Source organism: Ranitomeya variabilis, chromosome 2 (genome assembly GCF_051348905.1).
Source record: "Ranitomeya variabilis isolate aRanVar5 chromosome 2, aRanVar5.hap1, whole genome shotgun sequence".
NCBI lineage: Eukaryota > Metazoa > Chordata > Amphibia > Anura > Dendrobatidae > Ranitomeya > Ranitomeya variabilis.
Genome location: NC_135233.1, coordinates 254,150,017 through 254,176,802, shown reverse-complemented (window position 1 = coordinate 254,176,802; position 26,786 = coordinate 254,150,017). Strand labels below are relative to the sequence as shown.

The 26,786-nt window shown below is 44.9% G+C and overlaps 1 protein-coding gene across 1 annotated transcript in view; it reads right to left on the bottom strand.

The window, feature by feature from the left end:
- Positions 1 to 1,658: 1,658 nt before the first annotated feature.
- TTF1 (transcription termination factor 1) overlaps positions 1,659 to 26,786 on the bottom strand; it is a 102,906-nt gene continuing 77,778 nt past the window's right edge. The window contains exons 10-13 of the mRNA XM_077284675.1: positions 20,187 to 20,252; positions 19,828 to 19,910; positions 2,985 to 3,064; positions 1,659 to 2,894 (exon numbers count right to left, since the gene is read on the bottom strand). Of these exons, the coding sequence (XP_077140790.1) occupies positions 2,817 to 2,894; positions 2,985 to 3,064; positions 19,828 to 19,910; positions 20,187 to 20,252 (307 nt within the window). The 3' untranslated portion in view covers positions 1,659 to 2,816. The remainder of the gene's footprint in view (positions 2,895 to 2,984; positions 3,065 to 19,827; positions 19,911 to 20,186; positions 20,253 to 26,786) is intronic.

The following is a 26,786-nucleotide window of genomic DNA, read 5'->3' as shown; positions in this document are numbered from 1 at the left end:
CGTACGTCGCAATGCGTCGTTTTTGAGTAAAACGCATCCTGCAAAGTTGCCTGCAGGATGCGTTTTTTCTCTATAGACTTGCATCAGCGACGCATTGCCACACGTCGCATCCGTCGTGTTTTGGCGGACCGTCGGCACAAAAAAACGTTCCATGTAACGTTTTTTTGTGTCGCGTCCGCCATTTTCAACCGCGCATGCGCGGCCGAAACTCCGCCCCCTCCTCCCCGGACTGCAGAATGGGCATCGGATGCGTTGTAAAACTGCATCCACTGCCCGCATCTTGCAGTTATTTCACAGCGTCGGTCGGTACGTCAGCCCGACGCATTGCGACGGGCCCATGCCGACGGAAGTGTGAAAGTAGCCTAAGAAGCAAAGAAGAGGACGTCATCGTATGAAGATGGGAGGTGCTGGACCCGGACTGCGACGCCCATCGGACCGGGACCGCCCCTGGGTGAGTATAATATAACTTCTTTTTCTTATCTTTCAGGTTACATCAGTGGCTTATCTACAGCATTACAGAATCCTGTAGATAAGCCCCTGATGCCGATGGCCTTAGCTTATAGGCGAATTTTGGGGTGACAGATTCCCTTTAAGAACCCTACAGGACAGAATTATTTATTGCCTAGATCCATTTTTTTTTTTTAACCTAAGGTTTCCTCAGAGTTCCATAGCTCCCAAGAAATTGTGCTGCTGCCTTTTTGGCAGAACCCGTCCAATGCTAAGGAAACGGAGTTCCATACTCTAGACGAACAAAGAACAGTCCTTCACTATCTTCAAAGGTCAAGACCCTGGAGGAAGGACTAGAATGTCTTCATACAACACTTTGGGAAAAAATAAAGGATAAAGAGTTTTCAAAAGCACGATTGGAAATTGGATTAAAAAAGCAATTTGTGGAGCTTACGGAAACCAAGGAATGATACTTCTAGAGAAGTTGACAGCACACTTCACCAGAGCTGTGTCAGCCTCATGGGCTGAGAGGGCAAGCGCCTCCATCGAGCATCTCTGCAGAGCTGCCACCTGGTCCTCAGTTCATACCCTTTCAAAACATTACAGACTAGATTTAATGTCGAATACCAATTTGGTCTTTGGAAAAAAAGTTCTCCAGGCCATTGTCCCCGCCTAAAAAATGATTCTTTGGCATTCCTCCTATGTGGAGGGTGACGAGAGAAAATAGAATTAGACTTACCAGTAGTTCCATTTCTAGGAACCCTCCACGACAGCAGGGATAATCCCACCCTATTATTTGTGGTTTTATTTGGGTGATATAAATATTGAAGCATTCATTCTTGTGTAGTTCTTTATAAAAACACTGGAGAGAATAAGTGGGGTAGCAATCTGAATGATGCTACTGCGCAGGCACCATTTTGATTAAGAATTTTTTCCCCCCAAGAAAATTATATGACAAATTCAAATGAAAATATGGATATTTTAGATCGTATCATGCTATAGCACAAGCTTCGCTGCCTGCATGATGAATGTAATTTCATTTTTCTTTTTTTTTCTTCAAACAATAAGATATGCAGTATGTAAACTAGGGGGCGGGTCAGTGAGGGATCAGTGACCTGTCTGAAGCCATACTGATGAATACCTAAGCAGAGCATCACATGAAGATCCCCCCCGAAGCACGGGCATATCATTAACTCAAAACTACAAATACAAACAACCACAAGACGCATTTCATCAAGTGAAGTATCATTTTAATCAGTAAAACGGCGCCGACCTGACACTGTCTGTAGGATACTGTGCACAATCCTGCTGACAGGTTCCCTTTAAATAGTGTAGAAATGGTTTTCCTTGTGGCCAGCCCCCTTGCATAAACAGAAAAATGCAAAAAAAGTAACATTAAAAAGACAAATTGCAACCAAAATATTCAATATCCCCTTTGACTCCAGTTACAGACAAAGCTGTGTTGAAATTTTTCAATGTAGGGGTGCTTTTAACAGAAACTTAAGATATCATTAATGTTGACATTGCCCACGCCAATCTAGCATGAGAGCTAGCTGGAGAAAAATAGTTAAAGGGTTAATCTCTTAAGAGGGAGTGTGGCACTTTCAGGCTATTTCCCATAGACATTGTATGCACGGCCTCCCAGCTTCCATTCCCCCTGGGCTCCTCCGCTGCTGCAGACTTAAAGTCATCTCTGCTTGCAGCATGGAAAAGCGCACAGATCGTGGTGCTGGTCAGACCTGTTCATCAGGAACGCACCGGCCCCTGCAGTAACGAGAATAACCCTTTAGGCCACGTGCACACGTTCAGCATTTGGTCAGTATTTGTAAGCCAAAGCCATGAGTGAGTAAAAAAAAAAATGCAGAAGTGGTGACGTTTTGGCTTTCAAATACTGATGTAAAATACTGAACATGTATTTGGCCTTAAGGCCAAATTTGGCCCATCACTTCTGGCTGCTTTGTAGCATAAAGTTTAGTCAATTTGTGAGTGATCCTGTAATCAATTGCCTCAAATCACTTCTAAAGCTGCACTCAAAATTCTTGAAAAAAACATTTAAATACATAGATTAAAAAAAACCTGAGAAATATATATAAAAAATCTTCTGTGTGAAAAAGAACAGGAGCCCGGCCATATTCCCCACCGAGCTGCAGCAGAAGCCTCTCCCCTCTGGTGTTTTACAACAGATCACTAAACTCACTAAACTCCAGCCTCTTGACTAATCAGCCAGGAGCTGGGTGTGAGCAGCAGGATTAGTTTTGTTCATGACTGCATTTCGGCACATGTGTAACTTACTGTCATGCGACTGTTTTAGTCATTAGGTGTCATGTCACGTTTCCTGCGTATTAAAGGGGTTAATAATAAAAGTGAGATCATGCTTCATATTTTTCCCCACAATCTTCATATTCCCGAAATATTTCGCTGATTAAGAACTCGTCTTTCGTCTCGGGCTGTGGAAGTGCAAGAAAAAGAAAACAGTATGAGGCTTACAGGAGAGGACATGGACACTCTGCCAAGGCGGGCCGGGCACAGCTGCTTACCTCTAGGTCGATTTCTTCTGCGGCTGACAGCTGCGCTTCCAGACCAGGCAGAACGTCATCATACAAGCCCTTCACAATTGCTAAAATGGGAGACATAGGATAGAACAGGTGCATGACCACAAATATTTTCCCCCTTAAAAGGTGTAAATACTTTTATGCCCAACGATGACAAAAGTATTCTCTGAATGATACCTTTATTGGCTAACCAGAAAAAAATATGTTCGCAAGCTTTCAGATCACAGAGGCTCCTTCTTCAGGCAGGATTACAAATGAATTGTATTATCCCCTTAACGACCGCCAATACGCCTTTTAATGGTAGCAGTTAAGGGTACTTATTCCTCAGCGTCGCTTTTTAACGGCACTGAGAAATAAGGTTATAGCACCCCCCGTCAGAAATTCTCCAGGGTCTCGGCTACTGGGGGTAGCTGAGACACCAGAGAACATGATTTGGGTCGTTTTTTTACCGACCCCAGTGTTGGAATAACGGTAACCAAAAAAAAAAAAAATCTAATTTCCCATTTAATTTCTCCTCTGATATGATCATATCACATCAGAGGAGAGAGAAATTGGGTCCCCCGAGCCCACCCCGATACCTCCGGTGTCTCTGGAACCTCCTGCATCCCCTGGTCCTGTCCCCCGGCTGTCAGCGTCTTCTTCCGGGAAGAAAATGGCAGGCACATGCGCAGTGCGCCTGCCGAGATCTGCCGGCTGGCACCAATGGGAAATTTTTCCTGTTGGTTCATTTTGATCACTGTGATAGACCCTATCACAGTGATCAAAATAAAAAAATAGTAAATAATACCCCCCTTTATCACCCCTCAGTTAGGTAAAAAAAAAAAGGAATTTATTTCCATTAGGGTTGGGTTGGGACTAGGGTTAGGGTTAAGGGTGTGTTGGGGTTAGGGTTGGAATTGAAGGGGTCCCGCTGTTTAGGTACATCAGGGGGTCTCCAAACATGACATGGCGCCCACCATTGATTCCAGACAATTTTGCATTCAAAAAGTCAAAACGGTGCTCCCTCCCTTGCGCCCAAACAGTGGCTTTCCACCACATACTGGGTATCAGCGTACTCAGGAGAAATTGCACAACAAATTTTGTGGTCTATTTTCTCCTGATAACCTTGTGAAAATAAAAAAAAATTGGGTTCCAAAGTTAAATTTTTGTGAAAGAAGTAAAATGTTCATTTTTTACTTCCACATTGCTTTAGTTCTCGTGAAGCAGCTGAAGGGTTAATAAATGTCTAGAATGTGGTTTTGCGCACCTCGAGGGTTTAGGTTTTAGAATGGTGTCACTTTGGGATATTTTCTGTTATATTGACTAGAGATGAGCAAATGTGCTTGGGTTCCCTCTTATTCAGCAAGCTATAGTGCTTGCCAAATAAGCTGCAGAGGGAACCTGGCTTCCTGGATCGCGCTGGCCGATCAACTGATCGGCGCCGCAGCTGCATGTTTCGCGGCTGTGTCACAGTCACGAGATATGCATGGAGAACCCAACAAACTTTATCTCCATGCATGTGTCGTGACTGACACAGCCGCGACACATGCAGCTGCGGCGCCGTGATCCAGCAAGCCGGGTTCCCTCTGAAGCTTATTCGGCAAAGGTTATAGCTTGCCGAATAAGGGGTAACCCGTGCAAATTCGCTCATCTCTAATACTGACCCACCAGACTCACTTCAAATGTGAGGTGGTCCGTAAAAAAATGGTTTTGTAAATTTAGTTGGAACAATGAGAAATCGCTGGTCAACTTTTAACCTTTATAAAGTCCTAACAAAAAAAAATGTTTCCAAAATTGTACTGATGTAAAGTCGACATGTGGGAAATGTTTTACTACAGGGTGGCCCATTTATATGGATACACCTAAATAAAATGGGAATGGTTGGTGATATCAACTTCCTGTTTGTGGCACATTATTATATGGGAGGGGGAAAACTTTTCAAGATGGGTGGTGACCATGGTGGCCATTTTGGATCCAACTTTTTTCAATGGGAAGAGGGTCATGTGACACGTCAAACTTATTGAGAATTTCACAAGAAAAACAATGGTGTGCTTAGTTGTAACGCAACTTTATTCTTTCATGAGTTATTTACAAGTTTATGACCACTTATAAAATGTTTTCAAAGTGCTGCCTATTGTGTCGGATTGTCAATGCAACCCTCTTCTCCCACTCTTGACACACTGATAGCAACACCGCAGAAGAAATGCTAGCTCAGGCTTCCAGTATCCGTTGTTTCAGATGCTGCACATCTCGTATCTTCACAGCATAGACAATTGACTTCAGATGACCCCAAAGATAAAAGTCTAAGGGGGTCTGATCGGGAGACCTTGGTGGCCATTTAACTGGCCCACGACGACCAATCCACTTTCCAGGAAACTGTTCATCTAGGAATAATCGGACCTGACACTCATAATGTGGTGGTGCACCATGAACGTGCCATCTTCAGTGCATAAAGAGGGCAAAACATCATCATGTAGCAATTTCAGATATGCAGTGGCATTGAGGTTTCCATTGATGAAGAATGGCCCCACTATCTTTGTACCCCATATACCACACCATACCATCAATTTTTGTGCTCCAAAAGTCTTGGAGGGATCTATCCACTGTGGGTTAGTGTCACACCAATAGTGGTGAAATTGTTTGTTAACTTCACCATTCACAAAAAAGTTTGCCTCATCACTGAACATAATGTTCTGTGTAAACTGAGGGTCCTGTTGCAATTTTTGCTTTGCCCATTCTGCAAATTCAGCTCACCGATCTGGGTCATCCTCGCTGAGATGCTCCAGCAGCTGGATTTTGTAAGGGTGCCCTTTGTGAGTAGCTAATATCCGCCGAAGGGATGTTCGACTGATGCCACTCTCCAGTGACATGCGGCGAGTGCTACGCTGTGGGTCTTGCTGAATGAAGCTAGGACAGCCACTGATGTTTCTTCATTAGTGACAGTTTTCTTGCGTCCACATTTTGGCAAATCCTACACTGAACCTGTTTCACGAAATTTGGCAAGCAGTTTGCTAACTGTAGCATAGGAGATGGGTGATCTCTAAAGAGTTTGTAGATGGAAAAACCTTATTTATGACTAGTTGGGAAAAAGATCTTAATCTTTCTATATCTCAAGTACAATGGCACGAGGCTGTTAAACTTACATATTCCTCAAATATTTGTGTTTGCTTACATGAGTCATATTATAAAACTGTGTCTAGATGGTACTTTACTCCCTCAAAATTGGCCAGAATTTTTCCAAGTAGATCTCCCGATTGTTGGAGACGATGTGGATTTGTAGGAGATATGACTCATGTATTCTGGGAGTGCCCTAAAATAAAACCCGTATGGTTGGAAATTTCAAAAATAATTAATAAAATAGTTAAACAAAAAATAGATTCAACGCCTCAAAAGGCTTTACTCTCACTTGATTTAGACGAAATTCAAATTTCTTACAAATATATGATAATTCATTTATGTCTACTTACTTAAAATGCTATAGCGACTTTATGGAGAGAAGATGCTATTCCAAACAAATTATATTTTAGATAAAGTGTCTCTAGACAACTCATATGAGAAGAGTCACGCTATAGCAAATAATTATGCAGCGCCCCAGTGTCCTGGTCGTTGCAGTACTGTCGCTCCGCCACTAAGGGGAGTGATGGTACGTCTGATGGCACTTAAGGAGTTCACCTGACCAGGTATCACAGTCACACATTACACTTCACACTCTGGCCACCAGGGGGAGCAAAGGGTTCTATGTATTAGGCCACTCCTCACAATCTGGTAAAACTGGGGGTTGGATAGGAAGTTAGAGAGAAGCTGACTGCGTTTTGCCCAGGCAACACCTAGTGAGAGAAGAGGTTGCTTGGGAAGATTCAGGGGGGTCCCTGTCAGGGGTGGGATCCTGACAGAGGCCTAGCGAAAAGGACACTGCACTTCATTGCGGCGGTATCTTAAGAAAGGACAAGAAGCGAGGTTTATTGTGGAGAAGTGAGAAACGAGATCACAGCACAAAGGCGATAGAACCAGTAGGAGTCGTGCCCCGAGATCGGCAACATCCTACTGAGGCGCGTGGCCAGAACGCCGAGGAAGTATTGGGCTCCACGCATTACTTCAAACCAACGGCAGGGCAGTTAATTATAGGTTGGCTGCCTCACCTAAATCACCTAATGAAGACAACGGAGGCAATTGTGGGAGAGGGGCGTCTCTAGGGTCCCTATAAAATAACTCCAGGCCTACCCCGTCATACGGGTGCGTCCTATCCATATCATCTGGGGGACGGAGAGAAAGAACAGAAACATACACAACAGTTGTGAGGACTATCCCGTGGTGCTCAGCAGGGAAGTACTACAACACCCAGGCGCTAGTAGGTAGGCACCGATTTCCACCTGCAAAGGGAACTCTGGATGTGCCTTTGGACCGGCCGGTCTCAGCCAGCCCTGTTAGCAGTGCTCTGGATTGCGGATGCCGAAGCCTTCAGTAAAGAGCTAAAGAGACTGCAACCCTGTGTCCTCGTTATTTACTGCGACCTACACCACCACCTACACCTTTTATTGGGCGCCCCTTAGCAGGACCACGGACCGGGTCGGGCCACCGTGACATACTCAGAACCGATAGACCCGATACCAAGTACCCCGCCGTCCTGCGTTTGGGGGCCGCTCCAACTACTCTGCAACATATCAGAAAAGGTGGAAACCCTGGATTGACTTTGCCTCTTAGGCTACTTTCACACTAGCGTTTTTCGACGGACGTCGCAATGCGTCGTTTTGGAGAAAAAACGCATCCTGCAAAGTTGTCCGCGGGATGCATTTTTCCTCCATAGACTTGCATTAGCGACGCATTGCCACACGTCGCATCCGTCGTGCGACGGATGCGTCGTGTTTTGGCGGACCGTCGGCACAAAAAAAGTTACATGTAACTTTTTTTTGTGCGTCGTGTCCGCCCCCTCCTCCCCGGACATTACAATGGGGCAGCGGATGCGTTGAAAAACTGTATCCGCTGCCCCCGTTGTGCTTTTTTTTTTTTCACAGCATGCGTCACTCAGGGCCTGTGGGTGCCGCCTCCTCTTACTGCATTATCGTCCCCAGCGCCTGCGCTGTAAATTTTTTCCCGGGCATGCGCAGTTGCGCTGCCCTTCATATTTACAGGGCAGGCGCCGGGGACGATAATGCAGCAAGAGGAGGCGGCGCCCACAGGCCCTGAGTGACGGCTGTGCTGTGTCTAATTAGGAAGGAAAGTCCCGCCCCCGGGACAATTTCAGGGGGTGTGGGGGCACATTTTATAAGTGTTTATTTCAGCGTGTGAAGGTGTTTGTAACTAAAAAGCCACCTTGTCAGAATGCAGCATTAGTGCTGCACAAGATGGCTCTTTTAGTTACAAACGCCTTAAGGGTGACAGGTTCCCTTTAACTCTAAACTTTTAACGATCGAATGTAAACCTAACCGCATATAATAGTGTATACTATACTGTTAGTTTATTTATGTACATATTCCCTTTTTTATCCCTCCCCTTTTTTTCCCTTGTGATGTTCCCTAATTAGGCAAAATGTTTGATTTCAACCTCGTTTCATTTTTGTTTATGTTTGTAAAAATTTTCAATAAAGTTATTTGAAAAAGGAGATGGGTGGTCTCATAGGGTTCCTTGCACTGAAATCTGCTGCAATGACCCGGGTTCTGCGTTCACCAGACATCAACACAATTTCTATCCACTCCTCACGTGTTAACCTCTGCGACATGTCAATGGCTGTAGACAAAGAGAAACTTGAAAATAACTCATGAAAGATTAAAGTTACATTAAAACCAAGGACACCATTGTTTTTCTTGCGAAATTCTCAATAAGTTTGATGCGTCACATGACCCTCTTCCCATTGAAAAAAATATATAGTTACTTACCGATAACGGTATTTCTCTGAGCCCATGACGGCACCACGGAGAGGGGATCCGCCCATCAAGGACAGGAAACCTACAGATAAAAAGGGCGGTACCTCTCTCCCACATCAGTTGTTTACAGAGCACGAGAGGACCTCCAGGTTATTAACAAACATTTAACATTACTATGAAGCTTAACAGAAAACACCATGTGACTTCATATAAGCAATAAAGTTAACGAAAATAAGTGTGCACACCCAGACGTGAAGGGAGGGAATGTACGGGTGCCGTCATGGGCTCAGAGAAATACCGTTATCGGTAAGTAACTATATTTTTCTCTGTCTCCCATGAGACCACCGCTTCCAGAACCGTACTCCCAAAGGTAAGGTCTGAAGAAGAGGCTAGATTTAGCCGATAGTGATTAGGGGGAAGATCGCGTAGCGACTCTACATATCTTTCTACTGAGGGACCGGGTTTTTCTGCCCAGGAGGCTGCCACCTCTGTTGATGAATTGGCTCTTAATTTTCTCCGGGATGGCTGCTTCATGCGAGGAGTATGTCAGGGTGATGGAGTCCCTTATCCATCTTGCTTGCGTGCCCTTAGAAGCTTTTTCGCCACTCTCGAGGACTCTGAAAGCACACAAAGAGAGACCTTTGCTTCCTACGCACCCGTGTGGCCGCTAGGTACTGGATTAGGCATTTCCCCACGTCTAGTGTGTGTAAGACTTTCTCTTCCCTATTTTTGGGATTGGGACAAAAAGAAGAGAGGGAGATCTCCTGAGATCTGAGAAACCGTGATGCCACTTTTGGAAGTTAGGCCGAGTCAATCTTAAGAATAACCCTATCCTCTAAGCTTTGTGTGAAGCGAGGGCTGGCTTGACAATGCCTGAATATCACTGACTCTACGAGCTTTTATGAGAGCTACAAGAAGTGATATTTTAAGGGACAGGATTCCCAGTGAAGTATCTGACGGGTTCAAAAGGAGGTCTGGATAGGGCTGTAAGGTCCAAGTTTAAATCCTAAGGAGGAATAAACCGAGAGGGGATGGGTCTAGACCTGGACAATGCTTTGAAGAACATGGATATCCCCCGATTCCCAGCCGGGTCGTAATTGTACAAGGCCCCAAAAGCCAAGACTTGAACTTTTAAAGTATTTGTGGCTAGCCCCTGTTCCAACCCCTTGTGCAGAAACTCTAAGACGGCTGTTATTGGAAACCCCCTCTTCTAACTTGGAACCTGAAAATAAGTTCCTCCAGGTGTCCCCCATGCAGTTTGGTGGTTCCTATATGATCCTCTCCACTCCTGGAAACATTCAAAATCATTATAATGGTTAATATGAGGAGTTGAACCAGTGAAGTCTGGGTCACTAGACTTTTGACCATTGCCACATATTAGGGCTCAGAGTACTGGCCCCCGACCATCTGCCCCATATTTCCAAGAGGAGGGGACTTGGAGAAGCGACACGTGCCTGTTCAGACTGAATTACCCAGTCATGCACCGCGGTGTCTGCTCGCATCATAGGGGCGCGCTCACACTGCACGTGCGCACTAGCCTCCGACCCTGGATTGTGGGAAGATCAAACCAATAACAGTTAGTACATGGATAATAGGCAGAGCATTGGGATGTACACACATTACTCATCCAGGAGATCACATCTATTCCGAATCCTTAGATGTTTAAACCCCAAGTAAGGGTTGGATATTATTGAAACTAAGGAATATGCCACCTGGCAGGTAATATCACCTGACAATACCAAAGTCGGGCTTCTCATTAGAAGCGCTGAAAGGGAAACGTGGATCATCACTCCTGTTTTACTGATATTACACACATATACATATCCTAAAATGCAATCTTTTCAGTGATATTTAAACACCCAGACAGCCATGGATGGAGCAACCATACTCTATGGCTAGAGAAAAGTAGGTTTCTTCCCACCACAGAGGGAGACTATCTACTGTGAGGCAGTGGAACTATGGGTTCTCAACTGTAAGAGTCCTGGATACAGTTTCATTTATCTTAGGAGCCCTAAGAGCAGAGAGTATGTGAACCTCTGCCAACTGACACAGTGCTGCTGATTCGTCACAAGGTACTAAAGGCAGAGATGCCGTCCCTGGTAACTATAATACAACAGAGTTATGGGACAAGAATCTGTCTTCTGGATGTTGGTCAAGGAAACTAGTCTGATTGCAGTCCTTTTAAAGCTAATTATGAAAGAGACCTGCCTTTAGCACTCAAGGTAGTAGTTCACTTGAGAGAGATCTGTTCCAAACGGAAAAACTGCTAATTTACTAAGCCAATTCAAGCATAGCTGTTTATATGGCTAAGCCCTGTTGTAAAGAATGAAGCGACAGAAGTTGGATTTGGGTCCAAAAACACGACTCTATAACCAGAGTTGAGGGCCAAAAAAAAGTGAAGTGGTAGGCCGACGATACAATGTGCGACCACACAACAAGGCACAAGTCAGAAGGTCTAACCCAAAGGCCTACAGCCAGAGGCAAAAAAGGCACAAGGCCCAAGGTACTATGAAGCACAGAGGCACAATGAGTCACTAATGATACCCCATGAGGCACAGGGGAACCGAAGCAATAAGATGCACATAAGCACTATGACACATTTTGATGCACAGAGGTGCTATGAAGCACTATGATGCAATAAGAAGCACTATGATGCAATAAGAAGCACTATGGTGCAATATGAAGCACTATGGTGCAATATGAAGCACTATGATGCAATATAATGCATAGAGGCACTATGATGCAATATGAAGCACTATATGATGCATAGAGGCATGCAATATAATGCATAGAGGCACTATGATGCTATACAATGCATAGAAGCACTGATACAATATGAAGTACTATGATACAACATGATGCAACATGATGCATAGAGGCACTATCATGCAATATGATACACAGAGACACTCAATATGATGCATAGACGCACAGAGGCACACAATACAATGCATAGAGGCACTATGATGCAATATGATGCACAGAGGCACGCAATATGTTGCATAGAGCTACAGTCATGCTTTAAGGTGCCAAACAAGCCCTCAGTTACAAGCAAGAGAGCAATTGCTCAGAGTTCCTGATAAATCTCCACTCAGAATAGTACATCTCATTTGTCAGACTGACCCCACCCGAAGGAGCTAATTAATGAGCCGCAGCTGGAGTGCAGCCTTCATGGAGAAAATGTGCTCAATTAACACCACGTGTCCTCCCAAGGCATGGAATAGTTAAGTTGCAAAGAAAAGTGAAACACCTGTTTGTCGAACCAAAAAATGAAAAAAAAATGCTTCCAAAGTCACTCTGAAGCCCAATCAAAAGGCTCTGTGCAGACAAGACATGCAACTAAAGGAAGTCAAATCATGAGATGTAGCCTGGACATATGGCCTTACTATAGCCTAGAGGTCCAAGTCCTAGCTGCGTATATGTGAAAACATATCTCGGCACATGAGGCTCTGGGCACAGCTTTGGCACAAAGGCATGAGACTAGCATCAGCCCAGAGGCCTAGACCATCAACAGAACATTCCACCATGCACTCACCTTTGCTGGCTCCATACCTGCTAGAAATACAGGGGGAGCTGGTAACGCTGAGAGCCCATCATGAAAGGGAAGCGGTGTCCCATCAGGAATGCTGCATTGCTGCCAATGATTTTCTCTCCTGTGCCCAAGAGATCCAGGAAACCAGCCTGTTGCCTGTCTCGTTCCACACTTTTGCGTTCTACCGTGGAACACAAGGCGACCTTATACCCCGGCGTCCGGCTCTGACGTCAGCGTAAGTGCGACAGCCTTCTCCAACGCGCGACTTCCAGAAGTAGCGGTGGCTTGCCGGCGTCGGTGCCGAGAGCCTCCACTACGGGAGGAAGCGTCTCTACCCAAGAGTCTCGTCCGCTCGCTGGTCTCTGTGGCTGAGGGACCCCCACCCAGGAGGGTTTCAGCCTGAAGAAGATTCTGGGAGAGGCATCATGCGGCAATCCTCTTCTCTGCTGCCTCTCCCCGCACACCCTTAAAGGCCCGCTGACCCCAGCGGTGGCACCTCAGGATACCACGCCAGCCGAGGCAGGGAACCCCCGCTGCCTGGATCAGTCTGGCCAGGCCTGGCATCCCACGATGATCCTCAGGTATGATCCTTGCATCGACTGTAGGTTCGCCATCAGGTACAGGAAACCAACTGATGCGGGAGATAGGAACCGCCCTTTTTATCTGTAGGTTTCCTGTCCTTGATGGGCGGATCCCGTCTCTCCATGGTCGCGTCATGGGGGACAGAGAAAATAAAGTTGGATCCAAAATGGCCGAATTCAAAATGGCGGCCATGGTCACCACCCATCTTGAAAAGATTTCCCCTCCCATATACTAATGTGCCACAAACAGGAAGTTGATATCACCAACCATTCCGATTTTATTTAGGTGTATCCATATAAATGGCCCATCCTGTATTTTGTGTGATACCACTCTCTGATTTAAGAGTACAAAAATTAAGTTTGAAAATTGCTAAATTTTCAATTTTTTTGCCAAATTTTTTCATAAATAAATGAAAGTTATATTGAATAAACTTTACCACTAACATGAAGTACAATATGTCACGAAAAAATAATCTCTGAATCAGTGGGATACATTGAAGCGTTCTACAGCTATAATCCACAAAGTGACAGTGGTCAGAATTTTAAAAATTGGCTTGGTCATGAAGCACCAAATTGGCTGTCAGTAAGGAATTACCGTATATACTCAAGTATAAGCCGAGATTTTCAGCCCCAAAAAATGGGCTGAAAGTGCCCCTCTCGGCTTATACTCGAGTCATGGAAGGCGGGGGGGGTCGGCGGGTGAGGGGGAGCGACGCCTTTCAAATACTCACCTGCTCCCGGCGCTCCTGATGCGGTCCCTGCATGTCCCACGGTGTTCGGTGCGGCAGCTTCTTCCCCTCTTCAGCGGTCACGTGGTACCGCTCATTAAAGTAATGAATATGGACTCCACTCCCACAGGGGTGGAGCCGCATATTCATTACTGTAATGAGCGGTAAATAATAATAATAATAATAATTTTATTTATATAGCGCCAACATATTCCGCAGCGCTTTACAACTTATAGAGGGGACTTATACAGACAATAGACATTACAGCATAACAGAAATCACAGTTCAAAACAGATACCAGTAGGAATGAGGGCCCTGCTCGCAAGCTTACAATCTATGAGGAAAAGGGGAGACACGAGAGGTGGATGGTAACAATTGCTTTAGTTATTTGGACCAGCCATAGTGTAAGGCTCGGGTGTTCATGTAAAGCTGCATGAACCTGCTCATGTAAAGCTGCGGTACCATGTGACCGCTCACTACAGAAAGAAGCTGCCGTGCTGAACACCGTGGGACATACAGGGACCGCGTCAGGAGCGCCGGGAGCAGGTGAGCATTTCATATTCACCTTTCTGCGGTCCATCCCTGCCCCGTCTTCCGCGTCCTCTTAACTGACTGTTCAGGTCAGAGGGCGTGATGACGTATTAGTGTGTGTGCCGCCCTCTGCCTGAACAGTCAGTGCGGAGAGACGGGATGCTGAGGAGCAGCGACGAGAGGTGAGTATGTCATTTTTTTTTTAGTGCAGCAGCAGCATTACATGTGGCACAATGCTATATGGAGCGTCTATGGGGCCATAAAGAACTGCATGGAGCATTATACGGAGCATCTATGGGGCCATAAAGAACTGCATGGAGCATTATATGGAGCATCTATGGGGCCATAACAGCATGGAGCATTATATGGAGCATCTATGGGGCCATAAATGCATGGAGCATTATATGGGGCATCTATATGGCCATAACTGCATGGAGCATTATATGGGGCATCTATATGGCTGTAAATGCATGGAGCATTATATGGGGCATCTATGGGGCCATAACTGCATGGAGCATTATATGGAGCATCTATGGGGCCATAACTGCATGGAGCATTATATGGGGCATCTATGGGGCCATAACTGCATGGAGCATTATATGGGGCATCTATGGGGCCATAACTGCATGGAACATTATATGGGGCATCTATGGGGCCATAACTGCATGGAGCATTATATGTGGCATCTATGGGGCCATAACTGCATGGAGCATTATATGGAGCATCTATGGGGCCATAACTGCATGGAGCATTATATGGGGCATCTATGGGGCCATAACTGCATGGAGCATTATATGGGGCATCTATGGGGCCATAAAGAACTGCATGGAGCATTATATGGGGCATCTATGGGGCCTTAAAGAACTGCATGGAGCATTATATGGAGCATCTATGGGGCCATAATGAACTGCATGGAGCATTATATGGGGCCATAAAGAACTGCATGGAGCATTATATGGGGCTCCTGATTCAATATGGATATTCAAAAACACAACCTACTGATGTCTCAATTAATTTTACTTTTATTGGTATCTATTTTTATTTTTGACATTTACAGGTAGCTGCTGCATTTTCTACCCTAGGCTTATACTCGAGTCAATAAGTTTTCCCAGTTTTTGTTGCAAAATTAGGGGGGTCGGCTTATACTCGGGTCAGCTTATACTCGCGTATATACGGTAATTCATTTGTAAACCTGCCTGAAGGAGCCTCTGTGTCCTGAAAGTTTGCAAACATACCTTTAGTGGCTAAGCAGAAAAAAATGTATAACTCCGAGAAAATTTTTGTCATCGTTGAGCACTTATATCGATGTCTGACCATTATGATTCTCCAGGTCATTACGAGATTATAGATAACAAAACATGTATAGGTTCTTTTTTATTTAAGCGGTGAAAAAAAATCTAAAGTTTTTAAACAGAAAAAAAAAAACAAATTGCACCATTTTCCAAGACCCGTAGCGTCTCCATTTTTCGGGATCTGGGGATGGGTGCAGGCTTATTTTTTGTGCACGGAGCTGACATTTTTATGGACACCATTTTGAGATAGATAAATGTTTTGATTGCCCATTATTGTGTTTTATTGCGATGTTGCAGCAACCCAAAAAACGTAATTCAGGCATTTTAATTTTTTTTCTCATTACGCAGTTTACCGATTGGATTAATTCTTTTTATATCTTGATAGATTGGGTGTTTCTGAACGCAACAATACCAAATATGTGTTTTTTTAATTGTTTTATTTTGAATGGGGTAAAAGAGGGGTGATTTGAAATGTAATATTTTAAAATTTTAATATTTTTGTAATTTTTTTTTTTTTTACTTTTTACTTGCTTCAATGGTCTCCACAAGAGACTAGATGCTGCGATCATCTGATCACTTGTGCTACACAGAGCAGCGCTTTAGCCCTGCTCTGTGCAGCAGAAATGCTCACTTGATATGAGCGCCGACCGCTGAACGGCGCTCATAGCTATCCGGCTATGATAACCACAGGGGTCTCCTGCAGACCCTGGGTTGTCATGCCAACCCATCGGCGACCCGCAGCAATGTGACATGGGCAGAACTAAGACGCGCATCTGGTTTGTGCAAGTTAAATGCTGCTGTCAGAGATCGACAGCGGCATTTACCTAGTTAACAGCCGCGGGTGGATCACGATTCCACCTGCGGCTGATAGGGGCACATGTCAGCTGATTAGATCAGCTGTCATTTGCCGGAAAAGGTGCAGGCTCAGCGCCGCAGCCAGCACCAAAGAGGGAGAGGTGTACTACGACGGACAGTGCACTTCATTAAGGTCATTAAGGGGTTAAAGGAGTATGTCAGAGTTCCCCATTTACACTGGTCACCAGAACAAAGGATTTACATCACTTCATTGGGGGACACAGGTAACCATGGGCGTATGCTGCTGTCACTAGGAGGCTGACACTAGGCAAAAAAAAAAAGAGAGCTAGATCCCCCCCAGCACTATACACCCACTGACTGGCACAAAGCTTGTCAGTTTAAGCTTAGTGTCTGTAAGAGGTAGACCTGGATCTGATCCCAAATTCGTCTTTTCCTACAGGTCTCGTTTTTTCCCATTAATCTTTTTCCTTTTCTCTTTTATGTTATTCAAGAGTAGCAGGGTGTAAATTTCACTCTCACTTCCACCTACGTGCGACCGCAAGAACAACGCGGCATCATCCACACTGTCCACTCTCTTCTCGCCAGGCAAGACCCTATCCTCTGTCACTTCACAGTGCCCAGGGTGATTCGTGGTGGCCAGTCCATGCCCTATTCTCCACCCCAGCCCCCTCCTTGGATCGGGCTGGGAGGAAGATGCTGGTCCCTATCCCAGGTGACCTTCTCCCTTCTCAGTGGTCGACACAGTCTTCTGCACCATCATCGTGCAGGAAGGAGGATGCCTTATCAATATCTTGAAGCCCCCCTTTCCTCAAAAGGGGCCCCTGATATCATCCTCAAGAATGCGAAGGAATCAGGTACTATCACTCTCCCTTCAGATGTGGCGGGCGCGCATCGGAAATACTGTTAATACACTGAGCGGAGCCATTTTCAAATATCCCCACCCCATCCGCGCTTGTACTAGCCTGCCCTCCCTCATGTTATGGAACCTCAGAGTGTTTGGTTCTTTCAAAAGCTCCAAACACAGATCAGATGTCACCCATCCCCCGGGCAGCACGACTAATGATCAGCGAGACTAGGGCATGCTCCTGCTCCACTTCCTTTTATCGGTGGCTCATTGCTGAGATCTTAGCGCCGCCTGCCCGCCCTGCCCCCTTCCTTCTCCAATCTCTGTTCTGTCAGTCGGCAGGACGCCAGGCATCAATGCCGGTGCTTTCTTCCACAGCACACTGCTACAGTCAGCGTTTCATCTGCAGCTGCTTCCCTGCAGATCAGCCTGTTTTCATCAGTGCCTCCCCTGCATAGCGCTGTCTAGAGATCACCAGATCACCGCTCTTCAAGGACCGGGTAGGCTCTATCTAGGCTACTTTTTTTCTTTCTAGGTCCCCTCCTGAGAAGCAGGCCTTCACATATGCTCAGACCTGTCTCTCTCCCACACCTTCTCCACTATCATTCACTAAGCCTGCGTCATTTGTAAAAGAAAGTGGTCCATAGGTCAGGCTTCGGCCTACTGCCAATTATGCACTCCTTCTACCATGCTGGCATCACAGGAACCCTCCGCAGACCGGGACGAGTCCATTCTCCCTCCTCCGGAGTGGGCCATGACTATCTCTCAGTCTGTGTCTGACCTCGCCAGGGTTTCTCAGTCCCTGGTCCAGGTCCTAGAACGTCTACCCAACCTACCCGCTGCCAGCAGTGCGCCGATCGCTTCTTAGGACGATTCGCAGGCATCCCATCACCCCTCTCACAAGGGCAGATCAAGGGTTAGGTCTAAGAAAAGAACATATTCGAATACCTCGTACAGCTCTCCATCCCCATCCATGTGCTCCAGGATGCACTTGATATCCCACACCTCCTGATGTGGCCCTGGGGTCTAACTAGGAAAGCAGGTGATAGTCCGAGCACGACAAAGACCAGACCACCAAGATCCAGGATTTGGTTGACAGCCTAATATACAAAGTTAACCAAACCCTTAAATGTTAAGACTGTTAAGACTAGGGTTCTCCTCAGGGTTCTCCTTGATGGAACACGAGGAGTTTCTCTATTCGGTGGATATTCACGCCGCATGTCTCCACATCCCGATTTGTGTGACGCATCAGAGATTTCTCAGTTTTGTGGTTTAGGGAAGTCATTATCAGTTCACAGCTCTCCTCTTCAATCTGTCCTCAGCTCCCAGGGTGTTTACAAAAGTGATGACGTCAGTCATGGCTATCCTGCATTCCAGGGGTATTGTCATTATCCCTTAACTGGATGACCTTTTAATCAAGAGGCCGTTCTTCCGAAACTGCTGCCAGAGTCTTCAGATTACCCTGGACACTCTTGGCCGGCTTGGCTGGATAGTCAACAAGATGAAGTCTTCGCTGTGTGAGGCAGTGACTGATATTACATGTGAGGGTCACTGTATGTTGCCCCCATGATGCGCACGGAGGCGTACTGAGGCCATGGGAGTGCATTGCAGTCACAGGCGTAGCTGTGGTTGTAATGCAGACTAAAGCGAGTATAGATCTTGGACATGCTGGTTGTCCAAGGCAGATTAAGGGAAAACCTGCTCTGGGCTTTTGTGTTTTGAACCAGACTGCAGGATGGTAGTAGTGCAGTCCGTTTCATTCCGGTCTCGGTTTTCCATGTGGCTGAAGGCCACAGGTTCTTTGGTTAAAAGCCCTGCAGTATAGGGTTTGAGTGTGTCAGGGTTAGTGTCAGTTTGGTGTTTGGAGGAGTACAAAGCAGTTGGCTCTGCAGAGCTCCACGCTGTATGAGGCAACATAGGCCAGTGGAGCCAAACAGCCAGGAGAGCTGAGATGCCTTGCACCCACAGTGTGCACAGCGGTGCAGTTGCCCATGGTAACTAGTCTTGGAGGTGGACTGTCTTGTGCCAGGCGGTGAACCGGAGGTGGACTGTCCTGTGCCCGAAGGAGGATTGGCGTGTTTAGTGACTGAACTGGAGGATATGGTTCCCGGCTGTGAACCGGAGGATATCGTGTTCTGTCAAGTGTTGTTTTGTGCCTTCGGTTGGGCCTGTTTATGTTTTTTGGTTTTCTATAGTTGCTTCTCCTAATGCTTTTTCACTAACTGATGAGCTTTGTGTCTATCGGTGGGTGTAACCTGCTGGGGAGGAGCTACTTATTTTTTGCCTAGTGTCAGCCTCCTAGGGACAAGCAGCATACACCCATGGTTAACTGTGTCCTTTAATGAAGGCTCCATTAAAGATTTTACGGTGTATACCAAAAATCCATCTTTTTTGCTGGGGAGACCATGGCCAAGAGTAGTTACAAGAAGCAGCAGGTCGGGCAACCTCCATAAATGGTTAAACAGCAGCGATCGGAGCTGTGAGAGGCAGATGTCGGCTGTGCATCACAGCTAGAACCTGCCCCGTATGGAACAGACTACGCTCCCGAGCACAAGTCCCCCATACTGGTGATGAGAGGAGGTCCCAGTGGTGGGATCCACACCGAACTAACACCTATCCAGCTGATTACGTGCTCTGGCTAGATGACCCCTTTAAATCACTTACCATGCAGACGCATATCTTTCCAGCCCAAGACACATTTCTTCCAACTGTGAAATGTTTTTTGCATGTAGTTGGTCGGAACATTTCTGAAAGATCAAACAGATCACATGGTTGAGTCCCAAAAAAAATAACAGATTAATATACTCGTATCGTCCCCGGACATCCGAGTGGTTATGTCTGGTTACATGGATTAACTACTTTAGCAACCATGTCTGAATAATACATCTAAACCCTAAATGAAGTTCCCCGATTACCTAAAACTACAAAGGGAAGGACTGATCTGTTCACCAGTCACCAATCATAAAATACCATTCTAAGGAAATCGGTGGAATGCATCAATACCGAGGTGCGATGGCTCTTACCCAATGTGGTCACTCAGCTCATCCCATTTCACATCGCCGTAATCCTTCACATTCTTGTCATATAGCCTGAAAACCAGACAAGATAGGAGATTATCTGACTATATTGACAATGTACAAGAGCTCAGCGGCTGAAAGGCATGTATACATACATATATCGATCAGATTGGGGTGAAGCCCATGTATGTGGTATATATCTAGACCAGACTGGGGTGAGCTTATGTATGGGGTGTATATTGGCTGGACCGGGATGAAGCCATAAATGTGGGATGTATGTAGACCACAGAGGGATGAGACCATGGATACGGGACATCTATAGACTGCTTTGTGGTGAAGCAGTGAATGTGGGGTATCTATAGACCGAAATGGGATGAGGTCATAAGTATAGGGTACATATAGATCGGACCGGAGTGAAGTAGTGAATGTGGGGTATCTATAGACCGAAATGTGGTGAGGCCATGGATATAGGGTACATATAGACAGGACGGGGTGAAGTAGGTGAATGTGGGTTATGTATAAACAGAAGCACCCCTGAAGTTGCTCAGACCACATTCAAAAAGTTTATGAACCCTTCAAGTTATTCACAGGAATTTTTGAAATGTGGATAAAAATGAACATTTAACTTTTTTCACACAAAAAATTACTTTAGATACAATTTTTTTTATTTTGACAAGGGTATCAGGAAAAAATGGAGCCCAAAATTTGTTGTGTAATTTCTACTGGGGATGCAAATACCCCATATGAGGGCGAAAACCAGGAGTTTTTATCTTCTCCCCGTGTTTGTGTGGGTTTCCTCCGGGCACTATGGTTTCCTCCCACATTCCAAAGACATACTGATAGGGAATTTAGATTGTGAGCCCCATCGGGGACAGCAATAATGTGTGCAAAACTGTAAAGCGCTGCGGAATATGTTAGCGCTATATAAAAATAAAGATTATTATTATTTGGGCGCACGGTCAGAGCTCGGAAGTGAAGCAGTGCCATTTAACTTTTTTAATGCAAAATTTGCTGGAACAATTGGTGGACACTATGTCACATTTGGAGAGCCCCTGATGTGCCTAAATAGTGAAACCTCCCCACCAGTGACCCTATTTTGGAACCTGGACCCCTCAAGGAATGCATTTAGATGTGTGGTGAGTACCTTGATCCCCCAGGTGCTTCACAGAAGTTTATAAAGTTGAGAGGTGAAAATAAAAAAAAATATAATTTTCCCCACAAAAATGTTATTTTGACCCAAATTTTGCATTTTGATAAGGGTAACAGGAGAAATTGAACCATACAATTTGTTGACGATACTTCATATGTGGGGGAATACCACTTTTGAGACATAGTGCAAGGTTCAGAAGGGAAGCGATGCCACACTGGCGTTCAGATTTTGCTGGGAGGTTTGAGGGTGCCATGTCACATTGGCAGAGCCCCTGAGGTGCCAGAACAGAAACCCCCTATATGTGAACTCATTTTACACACTACACACCCCAATGAATGCATCTAGGGGTGCAGTGATCATATTGACAACACATGTGCCTTACAGAATTTTATACAATTGAGCAGTGAAAAGATTACATTTTTTCGCTAAAACAGGGATTTTTGTATACTCACCGTAAAATCCTTTTCTCAGAGCCACTCATGAGGGGACACAGGACCATGGGTGTTATGCTGCTGCCAACTAGGAGGCTGACACTACGTGAATACAAAAAGATTAGCTCCTCCTCTGCAGTATACACCCACATGCTGGCTCCAGCCAAACCAGCTCAGTGTCAAAGCAGTAGGAGATCAAAAACATCAAATAAAAGGTACAACACGTCCAACAAAAGAACAAGCACAAACCGTCAGGCTAACAGGGTGGGTGCTGTGTCCCCCAATGAGTGGCTTGGAGAAAAGGATTTTACGTCAAGTACACAAAAATCCCTGTTTCTCCTTTGCCTCATTGGGGGACACATTGGGGGTTCAATACCTTTGACATGGACATGGACTTACATAGTTTCTATCGCCATCTGCGATTATTTGTGCATTTTGAATCCTGTGATACTCCCTCTAGTTCATCCTCGGGTCCTTCAGACTCTTTAATTTCTTCTCTAAGTTTAGGCCTATGTAACAAGAGTTCGTACAGACCTAGAGGTTCCCACGCTGTAGAGACGTTTATCGGTTTTGTTGATCAGGCTTTTGTTAAACTTCGACAAGATATCGAAGGACATAAGTTACATATCTCTCCTAACTTAAGTGCTCTAGATTTTCAAGCCTTACAATCACTAAGCAGTGATAAAGATATAGTAATTAAACCAGCCTACAAAGGCGGGGCAATTGTAGTCATGAACAAATCTGACTACATCAGTGAAGTCTATCGACAACTCAACGATAATACTGTTTATTCACAATTATCATCGAACCCTACTGTTATGATTAGGAACCTAATTAGGGACACTCTTATCCCCTATGTTGATAGAGGCATAATTGATGAGAAAACATGCGATTATCTGACTAAGACTCACCCCATCACACCAGTATTCTACATACTGCCTAAGGTACATAAAAACCTGGAACACCCTCCAGGCCGACCCATCGTGGCCTCTACAGAGTCTATTCTTTCACCACTTGCAATCTTTTTAGAAAAAATCCTTACTCCCATCATACGCAAACTACCATCATTTCTACTCGATACGGGCGATTTCCTACATGAACTACAGAAATTCACATCACTTCCAGGAGATTCAATATTGGTCTCCCTTGATGTTAAAGACCTTTACACTTCGATCCCACACTCTCAGGGTATCTCTAGCGTGAAACATCTTTTAACTACCTCTGGACTAAATCCTTACATTATAGATCTTTGCCTTGACTTATTGACACTGGTACTTACGAAAAACTTTTTTATGTTTGAGGACCGTTTTTTCCTGCAGACCAAAGGCACCGCAATGTGCTCGAATGTGGCTCCACCTTATGCTAATAGCTATATGGCCCTGTTTGAGGAAGAAGTGGTATATCCAGATCCATTGTTCCAGGCCCATTGTCCTGTCTGGAAACGGTACATCGACGATGTATTTTGCATATGGACAGGCACACCACAAACCTTGGAACTTTTCTTCCATAACCTAAACACAGCGTGGCCCGGTCTAACGTTCACTATCACTAGCAGTACCCAAAAGTCAACTTTCTAGATACCTTGGTCATGAAGGATGTAACAGGTGCCCTTACAACGGATTTGTATACAAAACCCACTGATAAAAATAGCCTTTTGCACTTCCAGAGTCTCCACCCTATCGCTACCAAGTAATCTATTCCCCGGTCCCAATTTAAAAGAGTACAAAGAATAGTGACTGAACCTACTCTCCTTAATACTAGAACAGAATATATAACAAATTTAGGGAACGGGGTTACCCCCCCAATTTACTGTCTGATGCCATCAATCCCCCTAGCATACCTCACCCGTCAGTGAACAAGAGAATTCCATTTTTCCATGTATACCATCCATTCGTACATATTTTACATCATACGATCAGACGACATTGGGATATGCTACGCACTGCTCATTCTGACATTTCGGAATTTCAGACACATTTTCTACCGTGTTATAAACGACCTCCTAATGTTCGGGACTCTCTTGTCAGGGCCGGCTTTGGGGGTACCAGACATGACACTACCCAACGATTTCTTAAGACACCTAAAAACGGCACTTTCCCGCGCCTGCACTGCAATCAGTGTAACAATGTGATCAGGGGTGATTCTTTCTGCCATCCATATTCGGGCAAGAAATACAAGATCAAATGCTTTTCGACTTGTGACACCACATTTGTAGTATATTCTATCAAATGCCCCTGCGGTCTCCTTTACATTGGGGAAAGTACCCAGTCTATTAAAGACCGCATCTCCAAACACAAGTCGACTATCCTTTGCAAAAACATGTTATTGCCGCTCCCTTTTCACTTCATTTCCAAAGGACACAACATATCACAGCTCAAGTTTCAGGTCCTAGAGCATATCCCTATACCTAGACGAGGGGGCGATAGGATTCATCTCCTGAAGAAGAGGGAAGCCTTTTGGATCCATGAACTCCAGACCCTTGCACCAAGGGGCCTCAATAGAGAATATGATCCACTTGCCTTTACCTGACATTGTACTATATGCATACGTATTTACTCTCCTATGAGTCCAAGAATTTTTTATTTAAGTTCCTGTCTTTACTTCTATCTTGATTATTGGACTAATTTTCAGTGATTCTGGATAAATATTCTATATGTATAATTTAGGAAATATTCCTTTTGTTCATATTACCTCATTGATACGCTAATGTATACGTATATTTTTATGATGCATTACCCCCTTCTGTCTTTATTATGTTACTAATATATTTGTATTTTTCTACAGAGTCGCCTGTATTGATCACTTCTTGCAAATCACCTCCTGGTCCCTCCCTCCCCTTGGACTCTCCTGTTCCTTTATTCCCTTACCCGACTACTCTTTAGTTTTACATCTCCATTCTTTTTTCCATCTAGTACTATTATCCCACTTAGTACACCTAGGCACTATTGTTCCAATTTTCTTATATGGCACCTCACTACCTTAGCGGTGTTTCCTGTAGCCAATTATTACGTGACCGCTTTAAATTAATTACATTATTTGCCTTTAGCTTATATACCAGTGTCATTATCTTCTTTAATATACTCTCCTGTTTCTATTTTTGATGCTCCTACACGCTGGCTTCCTGTTCACAGCGATCATGTGACCACCTTTGGTCACATGATGCGCTTTGTTTACCAGCTACCGTTACTATGGTCACGGAGCATGCCCAGTGTTACCGGACGCTTGCGTCATAGCTAATGACGCACTTCCGGTATCAGCATCACCGCTGGTCCCACCCCCAGCCTATTTAGTTACACACAGGGCGCCCACACATTCAAAAAAGAATAAGAATAGGTAAGAATCTCAACGTTTCTGGAGACTAAGCTCCCTTAATCATGAATCATGATCATGGTCATGATTAAGGGAGCTTAGCCTCCAGAAACGCGTTGAGATTCTTACCCATATGGTTGTGCTGAAGTCTGTATCCTCCATGTTTAAAGTTTGTGAATAAAGAAAACTCTTTTTTACGGACTCGGTGAAGCTGGACATTCTTTTCTTTTTTGGACTTTGTACACCTGGACACAGCGGGTCCGTGCTCCCCAGGTTTGGTTCTTGCATCGCGGGTGAGCTGGTTTATATTCCGGCGCCTACACAATACCTAACCAGCGGCAGACACCGCGGTGGCAGCGCAGCTACTCAGGTCCTCTTTTGGGAAGCACCACTCTCTCCTCTACCTATTATCTTGAGACCGCACGCCTTATACCTATATACATTGCAGGCATGCCTATCTACTTGTGCGCCATTATCTAAATCAGCTGCGGACACCGCATTTACAGCGCAGTAACACAGGTTCTTTCTGGTAAGCATCTGCCTTCCTTTTACTTATTATTCTGGGAACGCACTCTCAATTCTCATATACATTACAGGTATGCCTATCATTTTGGAACGCCATCCCTAATCTTAAATCACCTATCTCACTGTACTCTACTATCTAGGTGAGCTACAAGTTGCATATATAATTCCTACACATACATAATATATCCCTTATTATATATGTATACTTTTCTAGGTCTGGTCCCTATATCTTTTTGGTTCTGATGAAGCCAAGTGACTGACATTAGGTGAGGTATTATCTCCACCTCCTCAACACCATATACACTCCTTACATTAGGACTGACATGGTTTATATACTTTATTACAGCTACTATCTCGTTACTTACTTGAAGCCCTATACTGGTTGACCTACTAGACGTAATGTTACACCTGGTTAGTATACCGACATCATTTGTACACTTGTTTACGACACCTTATCCATGTACCTACCACCGAAGCTTACTCTTATTTTTTTAGGAAGACCACTCTCCCTAGAGGTCTTTTCTGATTTAGCCCCCACTCATATGGATCTATATTGATGTACTGTGTTACCTACTCTATATACCACAAGAGCAGTCGGATATGTTAATCCATTCCTTCTCTCCCTTCCGTATTTCTCCTACCCTCACTTTCACCACCATGCACCTTGTTGATATGAGACTCACTTTGTTATTATTGTTACTTTTGTTATTGGAACCTTTTTTGTATACACGTTAATGTTTTCTTACATTGTTCTTTTCTATGTAATGTTTAAATGCAGTTTACTGAAGAAGGTCTCCTTTTGACCTAAATGTTTATTTTGGACTGCAATAAAAAATATCTCTTTCAAAGCAACAACCGCTTATAAGTTGAGTGCCAAATTATTTATTATATAATTACTGGTTTGGGGAACCTATCTTGTGCACCAACGCAGCTGTGCCACGATATACTTCACTACAGGACCATGGGACATGCTAATGCAGTCCCTGGGTGGGGAACAACATAACAGATCAAACCCCATGAACCAACTGACTAGAGATGCGCTACCGCCGCCTGCAGAATCCATCTGCTCAGGCCAGCATCTGCGGAGGTCTGAGTGTGGATATTGTAATGCTTCGAGAATGTGTGCAGACTGGACCAAGTCGCAGCCTTTGCAGACCTGTTCTGCCGATAACAGATGCCGAATGGCCCAAG